At 34.4% G+C, this 23,888-nt stretch overlaps 2 protein-coding genes across 4 annotated transcripts; one reads left to right on the top strand and one right to left on the bottom strand.

Annotated features, from left to right (window-relative positions):
- Window positions 1-5,442: 5,442 nt before the first annotated feature.
- Window positions 5,443-8,122, top strand: LOC120165982 (adenylylsulfatase HINT3-like). Of its 3 annotated transcripts, none has more exons than XM_039175403.1 (7): window positions 5,443-5,621; window positions 5,736-5,791; window positions 6,477-6,534; window positions 7,025-7,091; window positions 7,483-7,538; window positions 7,662-7,715; window positions 7,809-8,122. In XM_039175403.1, exons 1-7 carry the CDS (start codon window positions 5,460-5,462, stop codon window positions 7,926-7,928), a joined length of 573 nt encoding a protein of 190 aa, XP_039031334.1. In that variant the 5' UTR covers window positions 5,443-5,459; the 3' UTR covers window positions 7,929-8,122. The 3 variants fall into 3 exon arrangements, with proteins under 3 accessions (XP_039031334.1, XP_039031335.1, XP_039031333.1); XM_039175404.1 differs by having other exon boundaries at window positions 7,801-8,122; XM_039175402.1 differs by having other exon boundaries at window positions 7,662-8,122.
- A 14,180-nt stretch (window positions 8,123-22,302) lies between these two features.
- LOC120165877 lies at window positions 22,303-23,235 on the bottom strand. The gene has a single exon (XM_039175305.1). It carries the CDS (start codon window positions 23,201-23,203, stop codon window positions 22,316-22,318), a length of 888 nt encoding a protein of 295 aa, XP_039031236.1. The 5' UTR covers window positions 23,204-23,235; the 3' UTR covers window positions 22,303-22,315.
- Window positions 23,236-23,888: the final 653 nt, after the last annotated feature.

Below are 23,888 nucleotides of genomic sequence, written 5' to 3'. Positions count from 1 at the left end.
TAATCCACAACAGCCCAATATTCAACCCAAAACAATTTAAATCAACAGGAAAAACATTCGAGACTTACCAAAATTGACGATGGGCAACGGTGCGACGATGGGTGAAGGTCTCAGTAGGGTTTCCAGCATACGACGGCGAAGAGTTTAGCTGAGGTGGCGGTGAGGCGAACCGATGATCTAGGCGACTAAAATTTGTGAAAAACGACACATGCCCTAGGTTTCTCTGGTGAACTTCGAATGGCTCCCCACAACTAACAACGACGGTTAGCAGCGATTGACCATAGAGGTTTTGATCGAACGATGACGATGCTTCAATTAGGATAATCGGAGTCACTCACCAAAGAACAACGACGAAGGAGGGGCGATGAGGATTTCGAAAGCCTTTGCTCTTGATTCAAGCCAAACGGTGGCCGATTCGGATTTGTTGACGGTTGGGTTGAGGTCGTCGATTGTTTCCGAGTTTGATGGTGATGGAAATGTACTCCACTGCTAATTGGAGTAGGCTGAACAGAAATGGGCGACGAGAATGGCTTGGAATTGGGTAAGTTAAGGGTTGATTTTGGGGTTTGGTTCACGCTGGGGGTTTCTAGTTATGGGAAATGGGTTATCCCATTTTATTCAATCTAAAAGAAATTATTATTATTTTATATCAAAATGGTAGCCTAGCTTGATCGGTAGGGGTATGGTTGGTTGTACAGGGGGTAGGGGTTCAACACCACTAAACAATACATTTTCCCATTTTAAAATTTTCTACTGACTAGAAAAATGGGACAATTCAAGATTAAGTCCCTAAACTTCCAACAAGTTCAAAACTGATTAGTCCCTAAGTTGACTAAATTAATACTTAATAAAGATCATGTATTTTCGGGTGTGACACATTAAACTACCTAAATAGGCGTTAAAGTTTTGATCCTTTTAAATGTCAAATTGTTGTTGATGTATTTGTCACTAATTTTTTTAAGATTTAGATCTTCGTGATTTTTCTTCTGAAATTTTTTTGAGTGTTTAATATTTTTCGTTTAAAAGTATTGTTTCGAGAACATTTTGTAAATATGTTCGTCGGAGGTAGTGCAACATGAGTCAAGTGGAGAGATGAATAAATCCTTGTGAAAATAATCACCTTCCATTTTGTTTTAAGCGTGGGATTGGGGCAAGAGCTGCTCACTCAAATCCATTGCATCCCTCTTTTCTCCTCGTCTCATTTCACTTCTTCCTCCCCCATCTTATTTCCACCTTTATTGCCAATCTCTAAGCTTTGTACATAGATTTAAACTTTCTATATCTTTCCACTCAACCAAACACATCGAGGTAATTTCTTCTTCCCTTTTCCTTGGCAATCCTAATGAGATCAAAAGCTCTAAAAATAGTGTCATGAGTAAATCCAAGTTTAAAGAGGTTTTAGAAAAGGTACACTAGAGAAGTGATGGGGCTCTAGAGGAGACTTATTTTACTACAAATTTTGAGGTGATACACTCCTTGTTCTTTGTGTGGATCATGATTCAAGGGATGAAATGTTTGGGTGACTTATATATGCATGCTATGCCATTTAGTGTGTTCAAGATTAGGGATGGCAAATGGGAAGGTCGGGTGCGGATACCCCCTCCCCTATCCCCATACCCACTTAAAATTTTCAAATCCACCACTAGCCCACCACCTATGATGGGTAAAATTTTTCAAATCCACACCCGCCCACGCAGGTACATTCTCAAATCTATCCCCACACCCACTACCCAACTGGAGACGTATCCCGCTAGACCCGCACGATAAGAACCTTAAGTTATACATAAGCAACAAACATAAAACAAACACGTCCATTAAGAAGAATAATATTAGTCTCTAAAATTATACCTAATATTTGGTTAAATTATAAGTTATATCTTATACAATATTAAGATTTATAAATTAGTCTTTAAAATTATACCTAAATTCGTAATGATCCAAAATTTAATGGGTATTTAGTGGGCGGGCGCAAGCGGGACGAGTAAGGTCTCAAACCCATCACCCGTCCACTACCCGCGACGGGTACCACTTTCTAAATCCATACCCGCCCACTACCCACTAAAGTTATACCCATCCCCGCCCCAATTGGAGTAGGTACAGTGTGAAATCCACAAAATTGTACCCGTTTGCCATCCCTATTCAAGATGTTCCTTCAATGGTGAAATTTGGTTGGATTTGGTAAATAAACTTTTAAAGCTTCCAATATTTCTCCTTGATGTATGGAAGGATTTAGGGGTTTGGAGATAAAGTTTAGGATGATTTAGGTCAATTTTGGACCCAATTGTGAATTGTCGATATTGGATTTCAAAAATTAGGAGCACCACTTTCGACACTTCTATTCCAGAACCATATCTGGTTTTAAAATCAATCTAAAAATTTTGAATTTCCATAAAGGTTTCGAAACTTCACTTCTTATTTCAAAAGCAAAACTATGTTTGGGATAATTCGAGTTAATTTGGGCCTAAATGATCTAAAAGACACTTTTAAACCTAATTTGGTCCTCCAACACTCCTAAAATGACACCTATAGGCCCAAATTGATGTCCGAATCGATCACGAACCAAATGACCTCGGTGGTAAAAGAATTGTTGTTATTTCTTGAAGTCATGGGTTTGAGCACCAGGAATGCCAGGGGTATGAGTGTTCAATGTCAAATGCAAGGATTTAAATAGCGTTCACAGTTGCGTTTTCGGTCGCGTTACAATTATCCTGATTGCGGACATAACAGATGCCATCGTGGTCACTACGGGGGTCGCGGTCATAATTTTTTTAAAAATTTCACATAACTTATCCTAAAACATAATAACTTCATACAACTTTCTTTAAGCCACAATTAAATATAATTAAAATAAAAGAGTCAAATTTAAATAACACAAAATAATTAAATTAAATATAATTAAAATAAAAGTGTAAACTTTAAATTACAGAATTTTAAATTACTAAAATTAAGACTAAATTAAATAAAAAAATAAAATTTATATTTTAAATTAAATATTGAATTAGAAATTCTAAAAGGTGGGACTTGGAAGGGATGTCAAATTAATATCTCCTTTAAAATTATATTTAAAAAATATATATATATAGAAAAAAAATAGAGTGTTACACAACCCACCCACAAAACTCTAAACTTTTATGAGATAAGAAGGCTCCAAGAACTTTCATTTTGACTTATCTTTCTAAAAAAAAACTAATCTTTCAGGTTCGTTTTCTACAAAATTAAATCTAACTTATATTTTTTTTATTTTTACTTTCTTCACCGGCAGTGTTACTGCTCAACTCCTTCACCGACGGCGAAGCTCAATGGACGTATACAATATTTTTTTACTGTAGCGATCAATAATGGTAATAGCGTCCCGTTATCAGTATTATTCACCGTTACCCGTTAAATTGCGGGCGCGACAGACTGCTATTGGTGTGAATCCCCTACTCACTGCTAATTTCGTCAATCTTGGTTTCGAACGGCGGCGCTACCGCTAAATAGCACCCGCGATAGCATTTTCAGTCCACTATTTGAATATCTGGTCAAATGGTTGAGAGTTATCTTTAAACAAATATTGTCTTTACTTACCTCAAATTAATAAAAAAATGTTGTCTCAATTAGGGGTGCTTATATAGCTAGTGGTCGCGAGTTGGGTAGTGCTCAACTTATGATCATAAAAAAAATTTATTTCTCAACTCCACTCGTTGTTCGTTAAACTCGTTAAAATTTTACTCGACTCGCGCTCGTTAAGAAAATTTATTGCTCGACTTGTTGTTTGTTAAGCTCATTGCTTGCCTCATTGCTAGTTAAGCTCGCGGATTTTTTTATTTTAATTTTTTAACTATTAATACTATATATAATTTAATATAAACATAAATTAACAAATTTAACTAAAAAAATCAAAAAGAGTGTAAGAACCAAATTCAAAGTCTGGACACCAAAATAACAATCATAAATACATTAAAATAATAATTACGATTTGATTTTGGGTGTAGTAAAATAATAATTATAATTAATGATTTAGTATTTTTATTTATTTATTAAAAAATTAATAGTAATTTATCATCTTTTTTATTGTTTATTAGTAAATTATTAATTTTTTAATGAAATAATTTTTTAAAATAAATGCTAAAAAGTTATAAAAAATTAATGAATTGCTCATGAATTTATCAAGTAGAATTGGACTTTACTCGATTTAACTCATTAATGTCTTGAGATGAGTCAACCCAAATCAAACTTTTATGAAATTTTGACTGAATTGAATTCGAACTACTCACAAACTGGTCAACTCATTAATCACCCCTAATCTCAGTCTCCAAAACATCATTATAAGTATAAAATTATCAAAATAGTCTCACATGTATAAAATGATCAAAATTGAAATTATCAAAATACTTTTAATGCGTATTAATTAGTTTGACATAAAACCTTGAGAAATGAGCAAAAATCCTGTTAAAATTTATTAATGAATGTTGATTAAAATAAAACGTCAGGAGTACTTTTATTTTAAAATGAAATGTTTAAATATTTTAAAAAATAATAATTAAAATAATTATTTAAGAGTATTTTTATAGCTTTATACCATTATTTTTACTGCAAAACTATAAACACGTTATAACTACTACAATAACAATAACAAAATTTTATTTTCATATATATTGAGGTAAGAAGGAGGTAGGGTAGTAGGTTACCTAACTTCAGGTTGAGAACAACTTTCGTAAAAGTCGACAGTCAAAAAAAAATAAAAATAAATATAAAACGTAATACATGTATAAATAAATAAATACATAGTTGAACAGTCTTTTTATGCAATCTTTAGATGCGCGTCTGTAATAGGAAGTAATCCCTGCAAATAAAAAATCTCTATATATAGACAGAAACGTAAAACTTGAATAAATTTAAAAAGAAAAAATATGAATAGAATGATAAATTTAAAAATCTAGTAATTAATGCTCTAAAATCTCAAGTCTAAGTTCTACAATAGATTCTGATTATCTTTTACAGGTAAGGTGCACCGAGCTTTAACAAGCAAACCATTTTCTTTTCATTTCATTTCTTTTCCATTCCCACGTTTTCCCGGCAACCAAACATAACAAAGTATGAAATCAATTTAAAAAAATACTGAAATCGAATGGCGAGTAGAGCGCGGTGATTCGAGTTTTGAGTAGGCAGGATAGGGTTGGTGATGATTCTCAGGAACCTGAAGAATGAGATAATCTGTTTTTGTTACACGTGAAGCGCAAGTCCAGAAAATTTCAGTTTTTTTTTGGGGGGGGGGGATAAATTATGGAGTATTGTTAAAGGGATTTAGTAGAGAAGAATGAGACAAAAAAAAGTACCACGTGGCTGGTTGTGGATGCGGATAAGCCAACCCAATCACCACCAGCCACCTCAATAATCACTCCTTCCACACCAGACCTCTTCTACTTATACTTTAAACAAAGCAAAACCGGACGCCATAGTCAAAAGCCAACTCTCATATGGAGGCTCGGAGATTGGCCGTTCTCTATTCCCATCTTTTCCCCTCCCGTTCGGCCCCTCTTCCGCCCCTTTCCTCAATCCTTTCTACTTCCGCTTGCGCTTCCCTGATGAACGACTGCGTTTTCTGTCTAATTATTCGCGGCGAATCCCCGGCTTTCAAGGTACCCAAACGCGGCTCTCACTTGCTTTTTCTTCTGGATTTACTTTCTTTTTAGCTTAATTCTCTAAATTCATGGTTTAATTTTGGGTTTCTTATTCGTGTCGAGTTTAATCAGCTGTACGAGGATGATATGTGCTTGTGTATATTGGATACCAGACCTTTGAGTCGTGGGTAAGGTATCATCTTTCCTCTAGTTATTCCAAAAATATTCTATTTTTACCATCTCCAAACTAAGTTTTATAGTTTATGTTATGGGCTGAAATGTAAAATTACTGAAGAACAATGATATGGTAAATTCTGAGCTTTGGTCTGAACTAGTTCGATCAGCTCATCTTATGAGGCTTAGTTTTCTATATAGGTGGGCTGATATGGAAGTTGTAGCTTCCAAGTTAGGGGTGAGCAAAACTCAACATACCCGAACAAATTTCAAATAAAGTTTTGAGTTGTAAAATAGGACTTGTCCGCTCAACTGGCTCGAAGTATTTTGACTCGACTTGATGAAATACTCATCCCTATTCGAAGTTAAATTAATCCGACTGATAATTGCCTATTTGATAAAATAGTGTTGGTTGTTGAAAAATAAGAATCAAGGGCATGTGTAGTTGGGGTAGGAAGGTGGGTGCTGTTTTCACTTTCTAAGAAGTCTACATTTGACCTCGATATGAAATTGAATACCAAGGAAAAACAAAAACCATGGTCTATATATGGGGATTAGGCTAATTTGAACTTATTTGAAAAACTATCATGTGACATTGCTTTTTAATTATTATCGCCCTATGATGATATTTACATTATGAGCTTTTTTTTGGTATGTTGAGCTAATCATAGCATGTTGAACTTTATTGTTGTTTCCTAGGCACTCTCTTATTGTCCCAAAGTCTCATTTTTCTTCGTTGGACACAACACCACCTTCTGTAAGTTTGGTAGACCTAGTTGTTGTTTCCTCAAGCAGTTGTGATCACTTTTCATTATTACTGAACGTTTTGCATATAAATTTTGATTGTTTAGAAACTTGTGTACTTTGGGGTGAGAATAGATTAGTGTTAAAATGTGATGTGGGGTTAAAAGAAATGTTCGAGAAAACTAAGCAATGAACTGTTCGTTTGGCTTAACCCGAAGCTGCATTTACAAGGTGGATTTATTTGTTGTCACACTAGCATCCAAGTTAACCCAAGCTGCATTAAGTTGTAAAAGTTAAGATCTTTTAGTTTGGCTTTTGTGCCAGGTCCATGCAAAAGAAGTGTTTATCATGCATACATTTGTGTGGTCTGTGTATATGTATTTAAATACACTTCATTTATATAAAAGTTGTGGATTTAAGTATCAGAGTTTGCAAATTTAAGAATTTTGTTTTAGCAAATCATTTTCTTGAGTCACTTTTATTTGTCTTTCGATACCATTCAGGTGGTAGCTGCGATGTGTTCAAAAGTGCCTTTTCTTGGCAATGCAATCATGAAAGCTACTGATTCGGGTATGTGCTGTAGTGTGTTTATTGCAGTTATGATCTACACATCTCAGTCTTCTTTGAAGTTGTTAGAGTACATATATTAATACATGTTAAATTTGCCATCAAACCGCTTGAAATCTGTGGCTAGTGAATTGTGATTTTTCAAAGCCATTCCTTAAATATTATATCTATAATACATGGTTAGAAGATTAACTCTGGCTGAATCCACTAAAGAAAACAACTGATCTGCATATGTTTGTTCATCCTGATTCATTCGTCATAAAAGTTATTTTGGAAATATGGATGATTGACTTATATAAATTTCACCACTATGATAATTAAGTGCTTGCGTCTAGAGTAGGCAGAATTGATGTCGATGTCATGAATCATATTGCGTAAATTAACCAATGCGCAGATTCGTTCAACTTGTTGGTTAACAATGGAGCAGCTGCTGGTCAAGTTATATTCCATGTAAGATACCAGTCCATTTTCGCTTTTGTGGAATGCTTGTTTCTAGAGAGTAGGCAGAAAATGTAGTTGTATGTTTCATGGCAAATAAAAGAGATCTCACTTCTCCATGAATTCATGATTCAGACACATATTCACATAATCCCCCGTAAAGCAGGTGATTGCTTGTGGACCTCCGAGGTATGCTTCACTTGCTTGTTTATTTACTTGCAAATGCAGAAAACGGAAGTAACCTTTAATGGGATTAAATATGACCAGCTTCTAGTTTTACAGAGTTTGTATCGGCGTCCTCTAACGATAGACCCGGAGACGTCGAACCTTGCAAATCGTGTTCGAGAATTGTTGCTAAACGTTTCCGAAGAGAGCAAAGATCAAGTGTCGACGCTGTCTTGAATCTTTGGGGTATCATAATATATACATATACCTTTTCGATTTATCTTATGTACCATAGAAGTAGGTAGTCCATTCTTTCAAGAATCTCGTTGGTCCTTCACAATGTTGTCGTCTTGTCTGTTCGGGCTAAGTTTGAAGCTTGTTGTTTCACTATTTAAAACCTATTAAAACGCTGAAAATAGATGTTTATATTATTAGTATTTTATAATAAATTTTAAATAAGTACTTTTAATTTAAACAGTAATCTTATATCATAGACATTGTCTGTAGGCACCCGTTATTGTGATATTCATATAAAGAGGCAATTATCTATTTGTTCAGGAAACAGTTTTCTTGAGCTTGATTTTCCTCCTAAATCAACTAAAGATGATAACGGGTCGGATTTTTATTCAATCAGACCCAACTTGAAGAAATACATTTCCTTTATCTGAATCCGATGTAACTCAAAATTATAGAGTAGAAAATTAACCCTAAGGACTTGATTAAAAAAATTATAGAAAGAGGGGTATTGTAGTAATTATTTATAAATTATATGAAAAATTTATATAATTATCTTCGAGTCATATTGAGTTGAAGGTTTTTCACCCACTACCCGAACTTGATCCGATTCAAATTTATATATATTTATTTTAAAAAAAGTCGACTATTAAATTAAGTTGAAATCCATCAATTTTAGATTAAATTGTAATCCGTATATACATTCATCATCATCCACCTAAGTCTGTCAAAATATGTTTCTCCACAAATTTATATTTTCTTTTATAAATATCCATTGTTAATTATTTTATAATGATAACTTATGCGATCGTGATAATAATAAAACTACGTTCACGCATGCAAAATATATTATTTGATACAAATAAAGATCAATCTGTTACGTTCACGCATGCAAAATAAGGTCTGTTGCTACACTCATTGTACTAGTGTTGTCGGTGGTCAGCGTCAAATTTGTTAAATCAAACTATTTTAATCTCAAAAAAATAAGGTTTAATAAAAAAATAAATGTTTAAACTATATTGTTTTTTTTATTTTGGTGTCTAAAGTCTTTTTCAATCAATTTATATACCTAACGTTCTCAACGTTACACTTTTAGGTGTTTTAACCTTAACAACGTTAAATTCCGTCACTAAGTGACACATATCAAACTTAGATAATTTTAATTTTTTTAAATATCAATTTTTAAAATTTTATAAAGGCACACGTGTCATTTAACGACATAATATAATGACAGTAACGGTTCAGACACCTAAAACTGTAACGTTGAAAACATTAGGTACTTGAATTGATCGAAAAAGACTTTAGGCACCAAAATGGGAAAAACAATATAGTTTAAACATTTTTTTGTATTAAATGCTATAGTTTTGGTACCTAACTTGGAAAAAGTGTATAGTTTAGGCACTTAATTTTATGTTAAGTCAATAAATAATAAAAGTAATAGAGAAGTAGATGTCGATACACAAGGACTAAGGAATTGATTAATCTGATTATTTTGATACATTGATTTTAATTGAAAATAAAGTAATGAGAAAATGATTAAAATAACAAAGGAATTAAATTGAGATGATATAGCCTAAGTTTTGTTTGGCCTCAATCTCGATCGATTGTCGAAATAGATTTTCACTTCTAGATAAACGCCAGTTATAGTCAATGGAGCCTAACCTCACAACTAACTCTTGTTAACTGAAACTTCCAAGTGTATCTCCAAAATTCAATCGTTACTGGTCTAACCATGTCTATCGCCGTTAAACCCTAAAATAATTTAGAGATCTAGAAGAGTCTGACTCAAGTTATAACGTCTCACTAAGAATCAAACTCGAAACCACTTAGCGGATTGCCACTAAGGTTGTTCATAGGAAACTGAATTACGACCAACTAATTTGTTTTCCCAATTGTAAATCAAAACAATCTTCAAACCAACGCGTACTTTTTGAAATGAAGATGTAGTAACTTTGAAAGAATGATTGCTTGTCACTCCTAGTTTATAGAGAATTGAAGAATGCGATCCGAAGCTATAAAGAACAAGACTCAATTCTCACGATTTGAAATTGAGCTTCGTAAAATTTTAGGCTATGCAAAATTTAACTAAGCATGATTCAATCATGCTTAACATTAAGAAAAAAAGAATAATAAAAGAAGAGTACAAAACTTCAAACAAACAACCAAGAAAAATAGCAATTCTAATTTTAGTTCAAATATTGAATATAATAGAATATTTGTGCCCGAAAATCTTACAAGATATAATAACTAAAATCCTAAATAAAAGATAAAGATAAAAACTTTCAAATTGAAAATTCTAAATTTTAAATCTAAAGGTTTATCAGAAAGATAATTATTTAGAATTAGTGGCTCAGTTTGTATTCTGTTTTATATTCTCCATAACCTCCAATTATCTCACAAGCAATTATCTTTAATCAAATTTTGAATTTGTCTTTAAGATAATGCGGGACCACATTTTAGAAGCGGCTAACTGTACTATTTAAATATGCTGTGTCGGATTCGAATGACGTCCTGCCCCAAGTCGTGTCCATGGCTTTAACCACGAAAAATTACAAATTATGCCTTTTCACTCTTGGTTTTGGCTGATCAATTCCAATGAAGTCCTTAAACGAAAACAAGCCAAAACAAAAGTAAATCGGTAATATCCAATTGGAAATGAGGAGTAAATAACAGTATGAATATGCAACATTTTAGACTTATCAATTGCACTAGATCTTAGGAGTCTCGTCTAAAAAGGAATTACTTTAATCCATAAGACTTTAAAGTAGGGATATAAATGAGCTAAGTCAAATTTGTGTATTGTTGATTTTAACTCGAATTTAAAAGTTTATAGTTGAACTCGACTCGAAAATTCGCAAGTTTAAAATTGTCAAGCTCGACTTGAACTTAAAATAAAAAATTAAAGTTCGACTCGACTCGAAAGCTCACGATCTTAAAGTTTTCAAGTTCAAGTCAAAATCAAAAATTGAAGCTCGACTTGGAACTCAATAAAACTTGAACTGTGAAACATTCTTAGACATAGCTTGATTCAAGCTCAAAGTTGAGCTCAAATCTGAATCTTAAGTACATGAAAGTCTTATATTGTATTATAAAAACATCAACATATAAATGTTAATATTATTAATAATTTAATATAAAAAATTAAAAATTTAACACATTTTATTTTTTAAGTTGCTCGTGAACTTTTCAAGTCGAGTATTAAGTAGCTCGATTAGGCTCATTAAAAATTCGAGTCGAGGTTGAGGTCGAGTCGAGTTCATTTCATTTAAGTGTTGATTGAGTTTTGACTGAATCAATATCGAACAACTCACAATACGTCTCTTACTTATTTACAATTCCACTTAAAAATATCATCCGGATAAAACCAATTAGTTAATAAGTGACCTTTGAAGAAAACATTGTTGATATTCACCTGATGGACATGCCATTTTTAATAACAAATGAAAATAGAATATTACTAGTGACGAATTTTGCCATTTAACTAAACGTGCCAATGAAATAGTGATTTATAAAGTCTTATAAATCTTTCACGCGTTTCTTGTAGCCAATTTGAACACATAAGGTTATGACACGTGACATTGATACTCACTGCTTAGAAAAGTTTCAATTACATCATCTAAAGATAATAGTATTGCAAATTTATTGTATTTAATATATTATTATTATTATTTTAAGTTTCATTCAAAGATAATTATTATCCAAATTATTGGGAATAAAAATCATGTAAAATAATATATATATATATATATAATAAAATTATGGAAAATATCTTATAGAATTAAAAAAATAAAATCTAAAAAAATGAAATAAAGTTATGAATTTAAAAGCACGAACCAATTTATTTCAGTGGTTAAAAGAATCGTTATTCTTAGAGATTACGAGTTCGAGTATCAACGATTGTAACAGGATAATTGAGCGTTTATTATCAAATGATGGACAGTATTTAAAACAAAATGTAATTTGTAATCCCCTTAAGTTTATATATAAAAAAAAGTTATGAATTTAAAAAACATGCAATTACTTTTATTTTACTGTTTTCACATGATACTCGTAATTAATAAATGAATGGTATTATTTTAATAATCAATTGAATTTAACTATTAATTGAACAAATAAATATATTATTTACTTACACTATCTTTATTAAAAGCCGAAAAAATAAATAAAATACCTTACCCATTTCCCTTATTAATTGCCACCTGCCCTACTTTTTCAAAAGAAGTAGTAATTTGGGCCATTTTAACAATACTTTTTTCATCGTTTCCCCATCGCATCGTCGCATTCATATGCTTATCTGGCTTTCAAAAACGCCCATGTTAATCTGAAAAAGTTCAGGGTTTTTTTTCCCCGAGTTACGGAGTAAACACGTGATCCGATTGTCTGATACAAAGCTCGACTTATACGCGATGTGTATTTGCCGCATTAAAATTATTAGATAAATTATTGTGTTTAATATTTAAATTATTATTTTTATATTACTTTAGCATTTAAATTTTCAAAATATTATAAGTAATATTTACTTATATTTCAATTTAGTGTTCTATCATTAAAAAAGTAATTAAACTGTTAATATGACATTTTTATTAAGAGAAAATAACATCAGTGACCAAAAATGCCTTATAATATACGATTTTAACCAACTTTTTTTGGATTTGCCAAAATGACCAACTAAATCGCAATGCGATCGATAATTCGCAACGCGATCTCCGGTATCGCAAATCAGTTTCCAGATTCGCAACGCGATTCTGACTATCGCATTACGATTTCCCAAATTCGCGTTGCGATTTTCCTAATTCGCAATGCGAATACGTAAATCGCAACGCGAATTTGGAAAATCGCAATGCGATTACGTAAATCGCAATGCGATTACGTAAATCGCAATGCGATTACGTAAATCGCAACGCGAATCTGACTATCGCAACGAGATTCTGACTATCGTAATACTGAATTTCAAATTCGCAACTCGATTTCTGAATTCACAACAGGTTTTAGTTTCGCAACACAAATGTTTTGGGTATATAACTACGCAGTAGCAGCATCAACTCATAACCTAAATCCCTAAATCGTAACTCATTCCATCTCCATCAATCACTCTCTCCGGCGACATTCGTTCCTATATCCAACGACATCCTTCCCCATCCGGCAACAGGTTTTAGTTTCGCAGCTTGTTTGTTTAGTAAATTAATTTACAATAATGAAATCATCTAATGTTGATCATGTTTGGATAGATTTGTGTTTTGGAGGGTCATGGGAGAATGTTCATGGTGTTTTACAATATATGCCTTTACCCATGAATCTTCAACTAAAACTGTCATTAAAAAAGTTAACTTATGAAACTCTAATGTTACGTATTGCAAATAAATTGAATTTAGAGCCCCTAAGTTGATTTAGGCTATCTTATCAGAGAAATGGTAAAGTTTATTTGTTAACCGACAATGAAGATGTTGAACGATTCATTGCTTACATTAGTGTTTCAAGTGATGATGTTACATTGTATGTTGTTGAACCTAGAAGTAGTGAAGTTGGGTCAGTAGCGGGTAGTAATCAACTAAGTTTTTCAACCCAGTTTATGGTGCTCAAAATTTAATGGTTCCACCACAATTTCATCACCAAACAAATATTGTTTCACCACATTTCCAATACCAAACACAATCTCAAAACCCACAACCTTTCCCTAATCCAAATCCCAATCAACTTTCAGCACCAAATTCCGGTTTTCGTATTGACCAGTTAGACGATGATGAGCCAACAGAAAAAATTGTGAGTACTAGTCAGTATTCGAAATTTGATCTTGGTCAATACCCGGACTTTGATCTTGGTCAATACTCGAATTTTGATGATTTTTCAGAAGAAGAAACAGACCCTGCGTGTAATGATTTTGTTATTGGTCAATACCCGAATTTTGATGATGAAACAGCCATTGCCGAGGAATATGTTGTTGATGATAATGAGGAGGAAGTTACGACTGTAAATGAACATGTTGAACATCCATTCTGTAATTCATATAACACTGAAGAAAAAAAAGAAGAAGAAGAAATCCCCAAAGAAAATGCCACGGGAGTATAACTGGAATATGCCAGAATTACTTCAGATACCGGAAGAAAAGTTGGTAAAGATAGCAGTTGATTGTTACACAAAAATTATTCGTATCAAGAAAGATGATTGTTTTGATACAAAGGAAGACTTGAAGATAGCTTTGTATACGAAATGTGTGGAAGATGGCTATCAACTAAAAGTTAACAAATCAAGCAAATATCGTTTCGAAACAAGGTGTATGATTGACAAAAACTGTACGTGGCGTATGATTGCAAAGAGGATAAAAGATTGCGAAATGTTTCAAGTTAGGACTTTTATTGATAAACATACATGTTCAAGAACCTAAGTTTTTCCTCACCATAGACAGGCAAACAAAAAGGTGTTGGGTGGTTTTCTGGCTGAGTTAATGTTTTTGAATGGCAGGGTATATCGGGGACATGAAATTATGACTGACATGAATGCTCGGTTCAAGATTAGTATCTCATATTCTCAAGCTTGGAGAGCCAAATGTTATGCCTTGGAATTATTGAGGGGGTCGCCAGAAGCATTGTTTGCCCAACTGCCGGCTTATTGCCACAATTTAAAGCTGAAAAATCCTGGGTCGGTAACTCATATCAAAACAGATAGAGATGGACACTTTGAGTTGTTGTTTATCGCCATTGGTGCTGCGGTTAGTAAATCAATATAATTTTGTTGACTCATTTTTGTTAGTTACATGCATTTCACATTTAAATGATTATATTTCTTGTGTATATGATTTTGTAGATTCGTTCGTTTATTAATTGCATGCGCCCAGTTATTATAGTTGACGGAGCACATTTAAAAGGTCGATACCTTGGAGTAAATTTATTAGCAGTAGCCATGGATGCTAACAATGGGATACTGCCAATAGCTTACGGGGTTGGCAAATCTGAAACCTCTGATTCATGGACATGGTTTATGGGGCATCTTAGGGATTGCATAGGTCCTATTAGCAATCTGACAATCATATCCGATAGGGCAAACTCAATTAACAACGCTGTTAGAAGATGTTTCCCAGATGCTTTTCATGGACTTTGTGGTGTTCATTTGTATAGAAATCTAAAGTCAAGGTCTGCTGGTAAAAAATCACAAATTGACATACTAGAAGGCTGTAAAAGCTTATCGGGAAGTGGATTTTAATAAGCATATAAACTGTTTAAGACGTGTTTTGCCTCAGTGTGCTCAAACACTAGAAGATGTCGGGTTTGAAAGATGGTCAAGAGTACATCAACTTGGAGCAAGATATGGTTTCATGACGTCTAATAGTGCAGAATCAATCAACGCTCTAAGTCGTCATTCCCGTAAATTACCATTACTATGTTAATGGAGTTTTTCGAGCCTCTATTCAACAGTTGTACTACAAGAAAGAAACCATGCATGTATTATTTCTTTAAATTCGTAACTTATCATATATTTTACTAAGTATTATTTATTTAAATTTACAGGAACATTGGAACATCGTGTTACACCATGGACTGAAAAAAAGATAACGAAACGTGTTGTGAAGTCAACGTCATGGAGAGTTGAACCATGTTCAAACACTTTGTTTGAAGTACTGGATAATAACTTAAATGGGCTTGTCGATCTAAATGCAAAGACGTGTAATTGTATGAAATGGCAAACATCTGGTTATCCGTATGGCCATGTTATAAAGGTTTCTCTTCATCTAAACCAATATGATTCAAGCGCATACGCTATGGATTGCTACACTATAGAAGTATATCGACAGACTTATGGCCAGATTATCTACCCTATTCCATATCCTTCTGAGTGGGACATACCAGATGACTTACAAACAGTTTTGCCACCAGCTATGGACAGAAGGCTACCTGACCGACCAAAAAGTCACGATCGTATACCGTCTAAGGGTGAAGAGAATAAGAGATCGACATGTAGTCGGTGCAAGGAAAGTGGTCATACAAGGTTGACATGTGGATCACCAGTGCCATCACAATCATATTTTCCTCTACCAAAATATGGATCCTCATCAAAATCCCAATCACAACCGGCTTCACCTTTTGGGACTGTTAACTTAGGTGATTTTTAAATGCAAACGTTGTATTATGTGTATATTATGTGTGAACTTTTAACATTTTCAGTTAGACATGTATTAGTAACTTGAGTTTGAACATTGCTATGATATGTTCAGTTGTTATCACTTATTAGACATTCATTTGACTATCGTAACGCGGAAATCGCAACGCGAATATGACTATCACAACACGGAATATGACTATCGCAACACGGAAATGACTATAGCAACGCGGAATTGACTATCGCAACGCGGAAATCACAATCGCAACGAGAGAATCGCATTGCGATTCACTCGTTGCGATTTTCATTTCGCTTTGCGATTCTCTCATTGCGATAGTCATTTCCGCATTGCGATAGTCTGTTTTGCATTCAACATAATGCATATTGAAATCAACAAATCAACTATTACATTTCAATCAATTAAACAAGCACAAATAATAATTATGTACACATCAATTAAACAAATCACATTTACAAATCATCTTTACAAATCAATTAAACAATCAAAAAAATAATAATGAATTATTTCCTCATCAATTATTGAATCAACTTTTGCACCCATACATCCATTTCACGCAGCTCACTTCAGGATTAACCTGCAGAAACCAAACATTGAATCAACAACACTTTCTACACATCTAAAACCTTCAAACAGCAAATTATTGAATTCTAGCTACTTAACCAAACATTTTCAAACCAAAAAGAGTATATATGTTTAACAACACTTGCATTTGACTTACAAATTGTTTATGGACACTTTCATAACGCGGATACAGGTAGGCAACGTCTCGCATATATCGCTCTAGCCATAAAATGTCGAAACCACAAGCCTACTGTACCTCTATCTCTATCGGTGGGAGGTAGAAAATGTGTACTTCCTGTCGTCAAACGCTCCAAGCACATGCATACGAGATGACCACAATCCCCTCTGGCTTCCTTCGTTTGTTGTGGCGCGGTCTCGTCTCTGATAACTATAACATTGATCTTCTTTGGCTTCTTGTTTCCAGACTTAGTCCAATAATTAATTGCATCAAAGAATTTAGCCAAATGAGAGCTCCATCCCTTAATAATATCTCTCAAATCAGACAATGATATGTAATTTATCATGATGTCATATACTATTATCTTTAGGGATGAGAGCTGAAGCTCGACGAGAAGCCAATGAGTACAGTCCAAAATAGGGATAAACACCTGCATCGAAATGTAATAATTCAAATTGCGCACTTATTTATGAACACCTTTAAAATATTTAAACAAATATACTACCCTTATCGACCTCTCACCATGCAGGATAAAGTTTAGCTTGTCCATTAGCCAACACATATGATTCCTGTCGTTGATTCTTCAAGTGAACTACGTGAAAAGACGTCGGCATAATTGTATATCGCATTTTTTTATATTTTTCTTCAATTTCCTTACAATTAGAAGACATGTCACCCATGCATCAATATGCTGTTTTACAAAAAAAGACATATATTAGTGAATTACATAAATTTTAAAAAAATAATCAAACTAAAATATAAGAAGAAATATAAGACTTACCCCCCCATCGAAATAGCCGTTGTCTTCAACCCCTAATAATACACCCCACCAAGACCGTTCAATCAACAAATGCATATCATCGTTAAGTTTGTATATATCAGCGTAACAACCTTGACTCCGCTCATGTAGACAAAAATCAACTGCGGTCTTAGTCCAAAGGGTATTATCCAAAATTGTTTCTGGTAGTTGTTTCCTCTCCACTTCATCTGCCGGAATGGTACTGGCCGGTAACTTATACGAAAGCCAACAGTCATCCATCATGTCCGACACGTGAGGGGGCTTCTCAATAATTCGATATATTACGCCGTGTGAATCGGGCTCTAGAATGTTGGGAGGGACCTCTTCAACGATGACAGTGGCCTCTTGAACGATGGGAGGGGACTCTTGAGGGATGATAGGGGCCTCTTGAACGATAGGGGAGGCCTCTTGAACGATGATAGGTGAGTCGGGTTTTTTCTTACGGATTCTCTGCACTATTGGGGTGAACGGAGACGTAATGGCACGTGCACGCCGTCTGATGCGTGAACTCCGTCTTGCAAGAAAAACCCGACGTAGAGCATCCACCTTAGCGGGCCGCTAAAAATAAATTAATACATAAATCAGTAAATAAACAGACATGATATTAAACAGTGAAAACAAAGACAAATATATTTCAAACTTGCACGGTATTCACCCAAGTCATTATTATATCATTGTTCACAAAATGCATCAGATAACATTCAAGAAGTAAGCACTTATATAAACATTTAAAAGGACAACATATAGGTTTAGTGCAGGTTCAATGACAACATAAAGAGTAGTAGTTTATTCTTGAAACTTAAATTTTCAACACTGTGAAGTTAGCATTTGTCTTTTGGTTGAAGTAATGCAATTTATTCAAGTTTCATTTTGCAGAAGAAGAATAGAATCTGAAACTTAAAATCGCAACGCGAAAATGACTATCGCAACGAGAGAATCGCAATGCGAAATGAAAATCGCAACAACAAAATCGCAACGCGAAAATGACTATCGCAATGCGAAAATGACTATCGCAATGCAAAAATGACTATCGCAACGAGAGAACCGCAATGCGATTTTCATTTCGCATTGCGATTCTTTCATTGCGATAGTCAAATTCGCGTTGCGATAGTCATTTTCGTATTGCGATAGTCATTTTCGCATTGCGATAGTCATTTTTGCATTGCGATTTTGTTGTTACGATTTTCATTTCGCATTGCGATTCTCTCGTTGCGATAGTCATTTTCGCATTGCGATAGTAAACTATTCTTCTTCTGTAAATTGAAACTTGAATGGATTGCATTACTTCAACCAAAAGACAACCAAAAACAAATACTAACTTCACAAGGTTAAAGAATAAACAGTTAAACAGTATTGGCAACAATCGAATGAATTTACTAAGCAATCTAAGTGAAATTACGAGTAAATTTATCATCAAGTTAAATATGAAAAATATTAAACTTACCTCGTTGCGTAGAGTATGAACCTCGTTCTGCAACGATGCTACAATCTCACGTAGAGCTGCTACCTCACCACATAAAGTAGATACCTCAACACGCCATGCACCATTGTCATCGCGTAAAGTACCGACCTCCTCACGTAAGGCATTGACCTCATTACGTAACTCCCTTAACTCATCCCGTGGAGGTTGAGAACAGGGAGATAAACGTCGTGGCATCTTTGTCGGTCGCCTATCATGAGATGATGGTGGAGAAGAGGCTCGATGATGTGACAGAATATGTGATGACTCTCGTTGTGGAGGTGTATATTCGGGTCGATCAGGTGATGGCTCTGGGTGAGGTGATGGCTCTCGAAGTGGTGGCTACTCATCCTCTGTGCCATCAAAAAAAAGCTTACTAGCTTGCCACCAATCAATGGCAAGCTCAGCTTCCGTGGGTGTCAGCCTCTGTAATGGAGTGTTGGCCTCCTAACAATATAAAAGCTCAAACAAAGTTAAACGTATACTAGTAATAACTTGTTTATAAAGATATGGTAGTATTTGTGTTAACTTACATTATTTATTGTAGTATACGGTAGTAAATCTTTCCATTACTGCAAGGACCGTTTCCTCTTCCAGGAAATAGCCCTAGAAATATCATTAGAAGTTTTTCATGCATATGTCTGCATGGCGGGAAATGCCTCAAATATCCAAATCTACAAACAATATAATAACAAACATTAGTAATTGTTAAAGAATTAATTATAATTTTGGAAACATTATATAAAAATTATTACCTTAAAGGCCCAAATAAAGCCTGACAAAGTGTATTTGGAACCATCGCCACGCAAACTTTTCCAATCATTAAAGGCAGACGACAACTTATTCCATGTAGCTCTCCATAGATACGAACCCCACGGAAATAGGTTCCACGCATTTAGGTCCTCTACCAATTTAATTAGATCATTAGGAATAGGTTGTCGGGCATCTCTGCCTAAAAAACTGGCTTGCAAAAGTATTAGAAGGCATACTCGGACAACATCGACGTCATCCATCCGAGTAAAACCATCTTTCTTATTCAATAATCTCGTCAAGTCTTCTACGTGTAAATTCGACTTCTCCGTTGACAGCTCAGGAAAAACCCGGGAAAACCATGATAGGCGAGTAATATGTCTAGTGTACCGATCTACATCATCGTGTCCGAAGCGTAGACCGGTGATTAAGCAAAACTCCTCCCGCACAAAACACGTATACGCTGGTGGAAAATCAAACCATATCTCTTCATCACGACGTTGTATAGTCTCTGGTAGATCGCTAGTCATGGTTTGAAGAAACAGATGGGTCAACATAGCATCTCCACCTGGATGTTGTACTTTCAGCCATGGCCCGAAGCAAGTATCCTCAAATATTTTTCTTTGTACATGTGAAAGCTTCGACACAATTGTTTTGGCCAGGCTTACTTTATTTCTTAAGGTCAATTGAGCCGAATAAAAGTTCTGCAAAAAACATAAACATACTAATTTAGATATACCAAAAACTACACTGTGAAGATATGAACAATAAACATAAAGAGTAGTAGTTTATTCTTCAAACTTAAATTTGCAACACTGTGAATTTAGTATTTGTTTTTTGGTTGAAGTAATGCAATTCATTCAAGTTTCAATTTGCAGAAGAAGAATAGTTTCTGAAACTTTAAATCGCAACACGAAAATGAAAATCGCAACACGAAAATGACTATCGCAACGCGAATTTGACTATCGCAGAGCAATAATCGCAACGCGAAATGAAAATCGCAACGACAGAATCACATTGCGATAGTCATTCTCGGTTTCAAATACTAAAATTGAAATAAACTTGAATGGATTGCATTACTTCAACCAAAGACAAAACAAAGACAAATACTAACTTCACAGGGTTAAAGACTAAACAGTTTAGCAGTATTGGCAGCAATCGAATGAATATAATAAGCAATCTAAGTGAAATGGTTAATCTATTATTGAAAACACCAGTAAACTTATCATCAATTTCAATATGAAAAACCTAATAATAATGCAAAAATTTCAAAATAAAAATAATTAAAAAAACTAACCCTCGGTGGTTGATTTGGTTGATTTTCCATTTCTGACCGTGAATGATTTCGCCGGAGATGGAGACTGATATCGTCGGCGATGGGGACTGATTTCGTCAGAGATGGGGACGGATGTCGCCTTAGAGAGTGAGAGATAGAGATGAGACTGAGTTGTGATTTAGGGTTTTAGGTTATGAGTTGCGGTTACGGGATATACTGTGGACGGTTCAGTGTTCTGATATATTAATATATTCGTGTTTGGAATTTGAAAAAAAAATACGCTGGATACGAATGGCGCTATGTAAATCGCATTGCGATAGTCATATTCGCATTTCGATTTACATATCCGCTTTGCGATTTACGTATCCGCATTGCGATTTTCCAAATTCGCGTTGCGATTTACGTATTCGCATTGCGAATTAGGAAAATCGCAACGCGAATTTGGGAAATCGCAATGCGATAGTCAGAATCGCGTTGCGAATCTGGAAACTGATTTGCGATACCGGAGATCGCGTTACGAATTATCGATCGCATTGCGATTTAGTTAGTCATTTTGGCAAATCAAAACAAAGTTGGTTAAAATCGTATATTATAAGGCATTTTTGGTCACTGAGGTTATTTTCTCTTTTATTAATATGATATTATCTAACGATCACATGTTAATATCATTAATAAACTTATAACGATAAAGTATAAAATTAAAAGTTAAACTACATGTTAAATATAATATGAAAAAAATAAAATTTAAATATTAAAATGAAATGAAATTAATAATTTAAATATTAAATGTGTAGTTTATCTCATATATTAATTAAAAAATAGGGTAAATTACAAATTTCACCACTGAGATTTACTCTCTCTCTTATTTTGCTCGCTAAATTTTAAAAGTTTTTTATTTCTTCACTAAATTTAATATACTAAGTTTTTTGGTCACTGAATTTTATTTTCTCTCTTATTTTAGTGACGATGCTGTTAAATAATTAAAAACATTAAAAATGATGCCTTTTTTTAAATGTCACCAAAACGACTTCGTTTTGCTTCAATATATCAACTCATTTTAATGCCGTCAACTATTTAAAGGCCGAGTAAAAAATCAATTGTAATAAATTTAGTGAAAATTTGAAAAGATTTAAAATACAATAAATAAAATAAAAGATAAAGTAAAATTAAGTTACCAAATTTGCAATTTAACCTAAAAATATACAATCATATGATTATTTTAAACAATATCGTTATCTCGTTTCTCAAAAATTATCATCTCGTACGGACGAACAAACTGCCGTTGACGGAGTCGTCGAAGCCAACGTAACGGCATTGGACGGTGTTCACCGGATGGATCGTCGCCGGTGTCAACGAGCTGTTGTCCGCATGGATATGGTTTGTCGTCCGATGGTACGGACCGAGCCATTTGTTTTGCATGTAACGGTTTTTTCTCCATGGAGGGAGGGATAATTGTCTGCTCTTTAACGATCTTTTCGCCGAATCGGTCATGATCTTTACCGTCTTTTTCAATTCCTCGATTTTCCCCACGAAATCCCTAGGCAAACACTTCAATAGCCTCAAGTAATCGCTCGTCGGCCTCGCGATCTCGAATTCGGAGACGAAATCGATATCAACGAAGTACCTGTTATGCCGCGTCGGTGATACTGATTGCACCACGTCGATGAACTCGTAGTTTCCGGCGGTTAGGCCACCAGAGGAACTCCATTTCGTCTTGCAGATCGCCGCATTGTGGCCAACCTTGCGAAGATAAGCCATCACTTTACGCCTGAAAATAGCTTTATCCGTCCTGAAAAGGGAAAGCATTTCTATTGCATTCGAAACGTCAACCAATAGCAGATTCCTGTAAGAATCGGTGCTGTTAAGAGAGATTGACTTGATAATGATCTCGAGCGAGTCAGTAGCATCAAGGTTTGAGTCGAGAGGGTCCGAGTCGGAGTCGTATCCGGTTTGTTCAGCAGCCTCGCGGTCATCTTCCAAGAAACTATGAACGAGTTCCGAGAGGCCGCAGGGAGCGTCATCTTCGGAGGCTGCAGATCGTTCGGATCCGCTGCTGGCCGAACAGACGCCGACAAGTTGCGCCTTGACTCTGTCGTCGAGCGGGTCAGTAACTCGTTTTACTCTTCTAGGGAAGCTAGCCATTACTTTTCTTTTTCTTTTTCTCTATGTTCCTTTTTTGTGTTTGAATAGGGTTTGGTTTGAGCTAAATAGGAGATGATGAGGTGAAGGTAAGAGCCGAGTAATATCCGAATCGTTTCCAAACAAATCCCTTAATACATTAATTTAGGCAAACAAAAGATCAAGAAGAAATCATTTAAAAAAATAAAAAATAAAAAATAAAAAGTTGGGAAGTGGAAATAGTAGAGGGGTAAATTGAATGATTACTCATTGAACTTTACTTTCTTTCCTATTTCACTCACTGTACTTTCATATTTTTTTTCAATTTGCTCACTGAACTTTAGATATTGAACTTTTGTTGTTACTTGACCGTTAAATTTCTAAAGTCGTTATAACGTTGCTAAATTAAAATTGAAAAAAAAGTATAGTGAGTGAAATAGGAAAATGTAAAGTTCAATGAGTAAATGTGTGTTATATTTTATTATTAAAATAAGCCACATAAGTACCCTATTACTGAGTAAATGGTCGAGTGATCAAAAAAGTTCAATGTCTAAAGTTTAGTGAGCAAATTGAAAATATTGACAGTACTGTGATTGAAATAAGAGATAGTAAAGTTCAGTGATTAATTGTGTAATTTACCCTAAGAGAGAAGTGTTTGCGTTAGAAGTTTGATAAGCGGAGGAGTACAAGATTAAATTTAAATGCGGGT

This window comes from Hibiscus syriacus, unplaced genomic scaffold (genome assembly GCF_006381635.1).
Source record: "Hibiscus syriacus cultivar Baekdansim isolate YM2019G1 unplaced genomic scaffold, ASM638163v2 tig00111621_pilon, whole genome shotgun sequence".
In the NCBI taxonomy this organism is placed as follows: Eukaryota; Viridiplantae; Streptophyta; class Magnoliopsida; order Malvales; family Malvaceae; genus Hibiscus; species Hibiscus syriacus.
This window is presented reverse-complemented; position numbering and strand designations above follow the sequence as displayed.

What these genes read in the sequence shown, in the direction of transcription:
- LOC120165982 (XM_039175402.1), top strand. Translation starts at nt 5,460, where the DNA reads ATGGAGGCTCGGAGATTGGCCGTTCTCTATTCCCATCTTTTCCCCTCC. An exon ending in ACCAGACCTTTGAGTCGTGG is followed by an intron (nt 5,792 to 6,476) that starts GTAAGGTATCAT and finishes GTTGTTTCCTAG; the next exon opens with GCACTCTCTTATTGTCCCAA. An exon ending in CATGAAAGCTACTGATTCGG is followed by an intron (nt 7,092 to 7,482) that starts GTATGTGCTGTA and finishes ACCAATGCGCAG; the next exon opens with ATTCGTTCAACTTGTTGGTT.
- LOC120165877 (XM_039175305.1), bottom strand. Translation starts at nt 23,203, where the DNA reads ATGGCTAGCTTCCCTAGAAGAGTAAAACGAGTTACTGACCCGCTCGAC.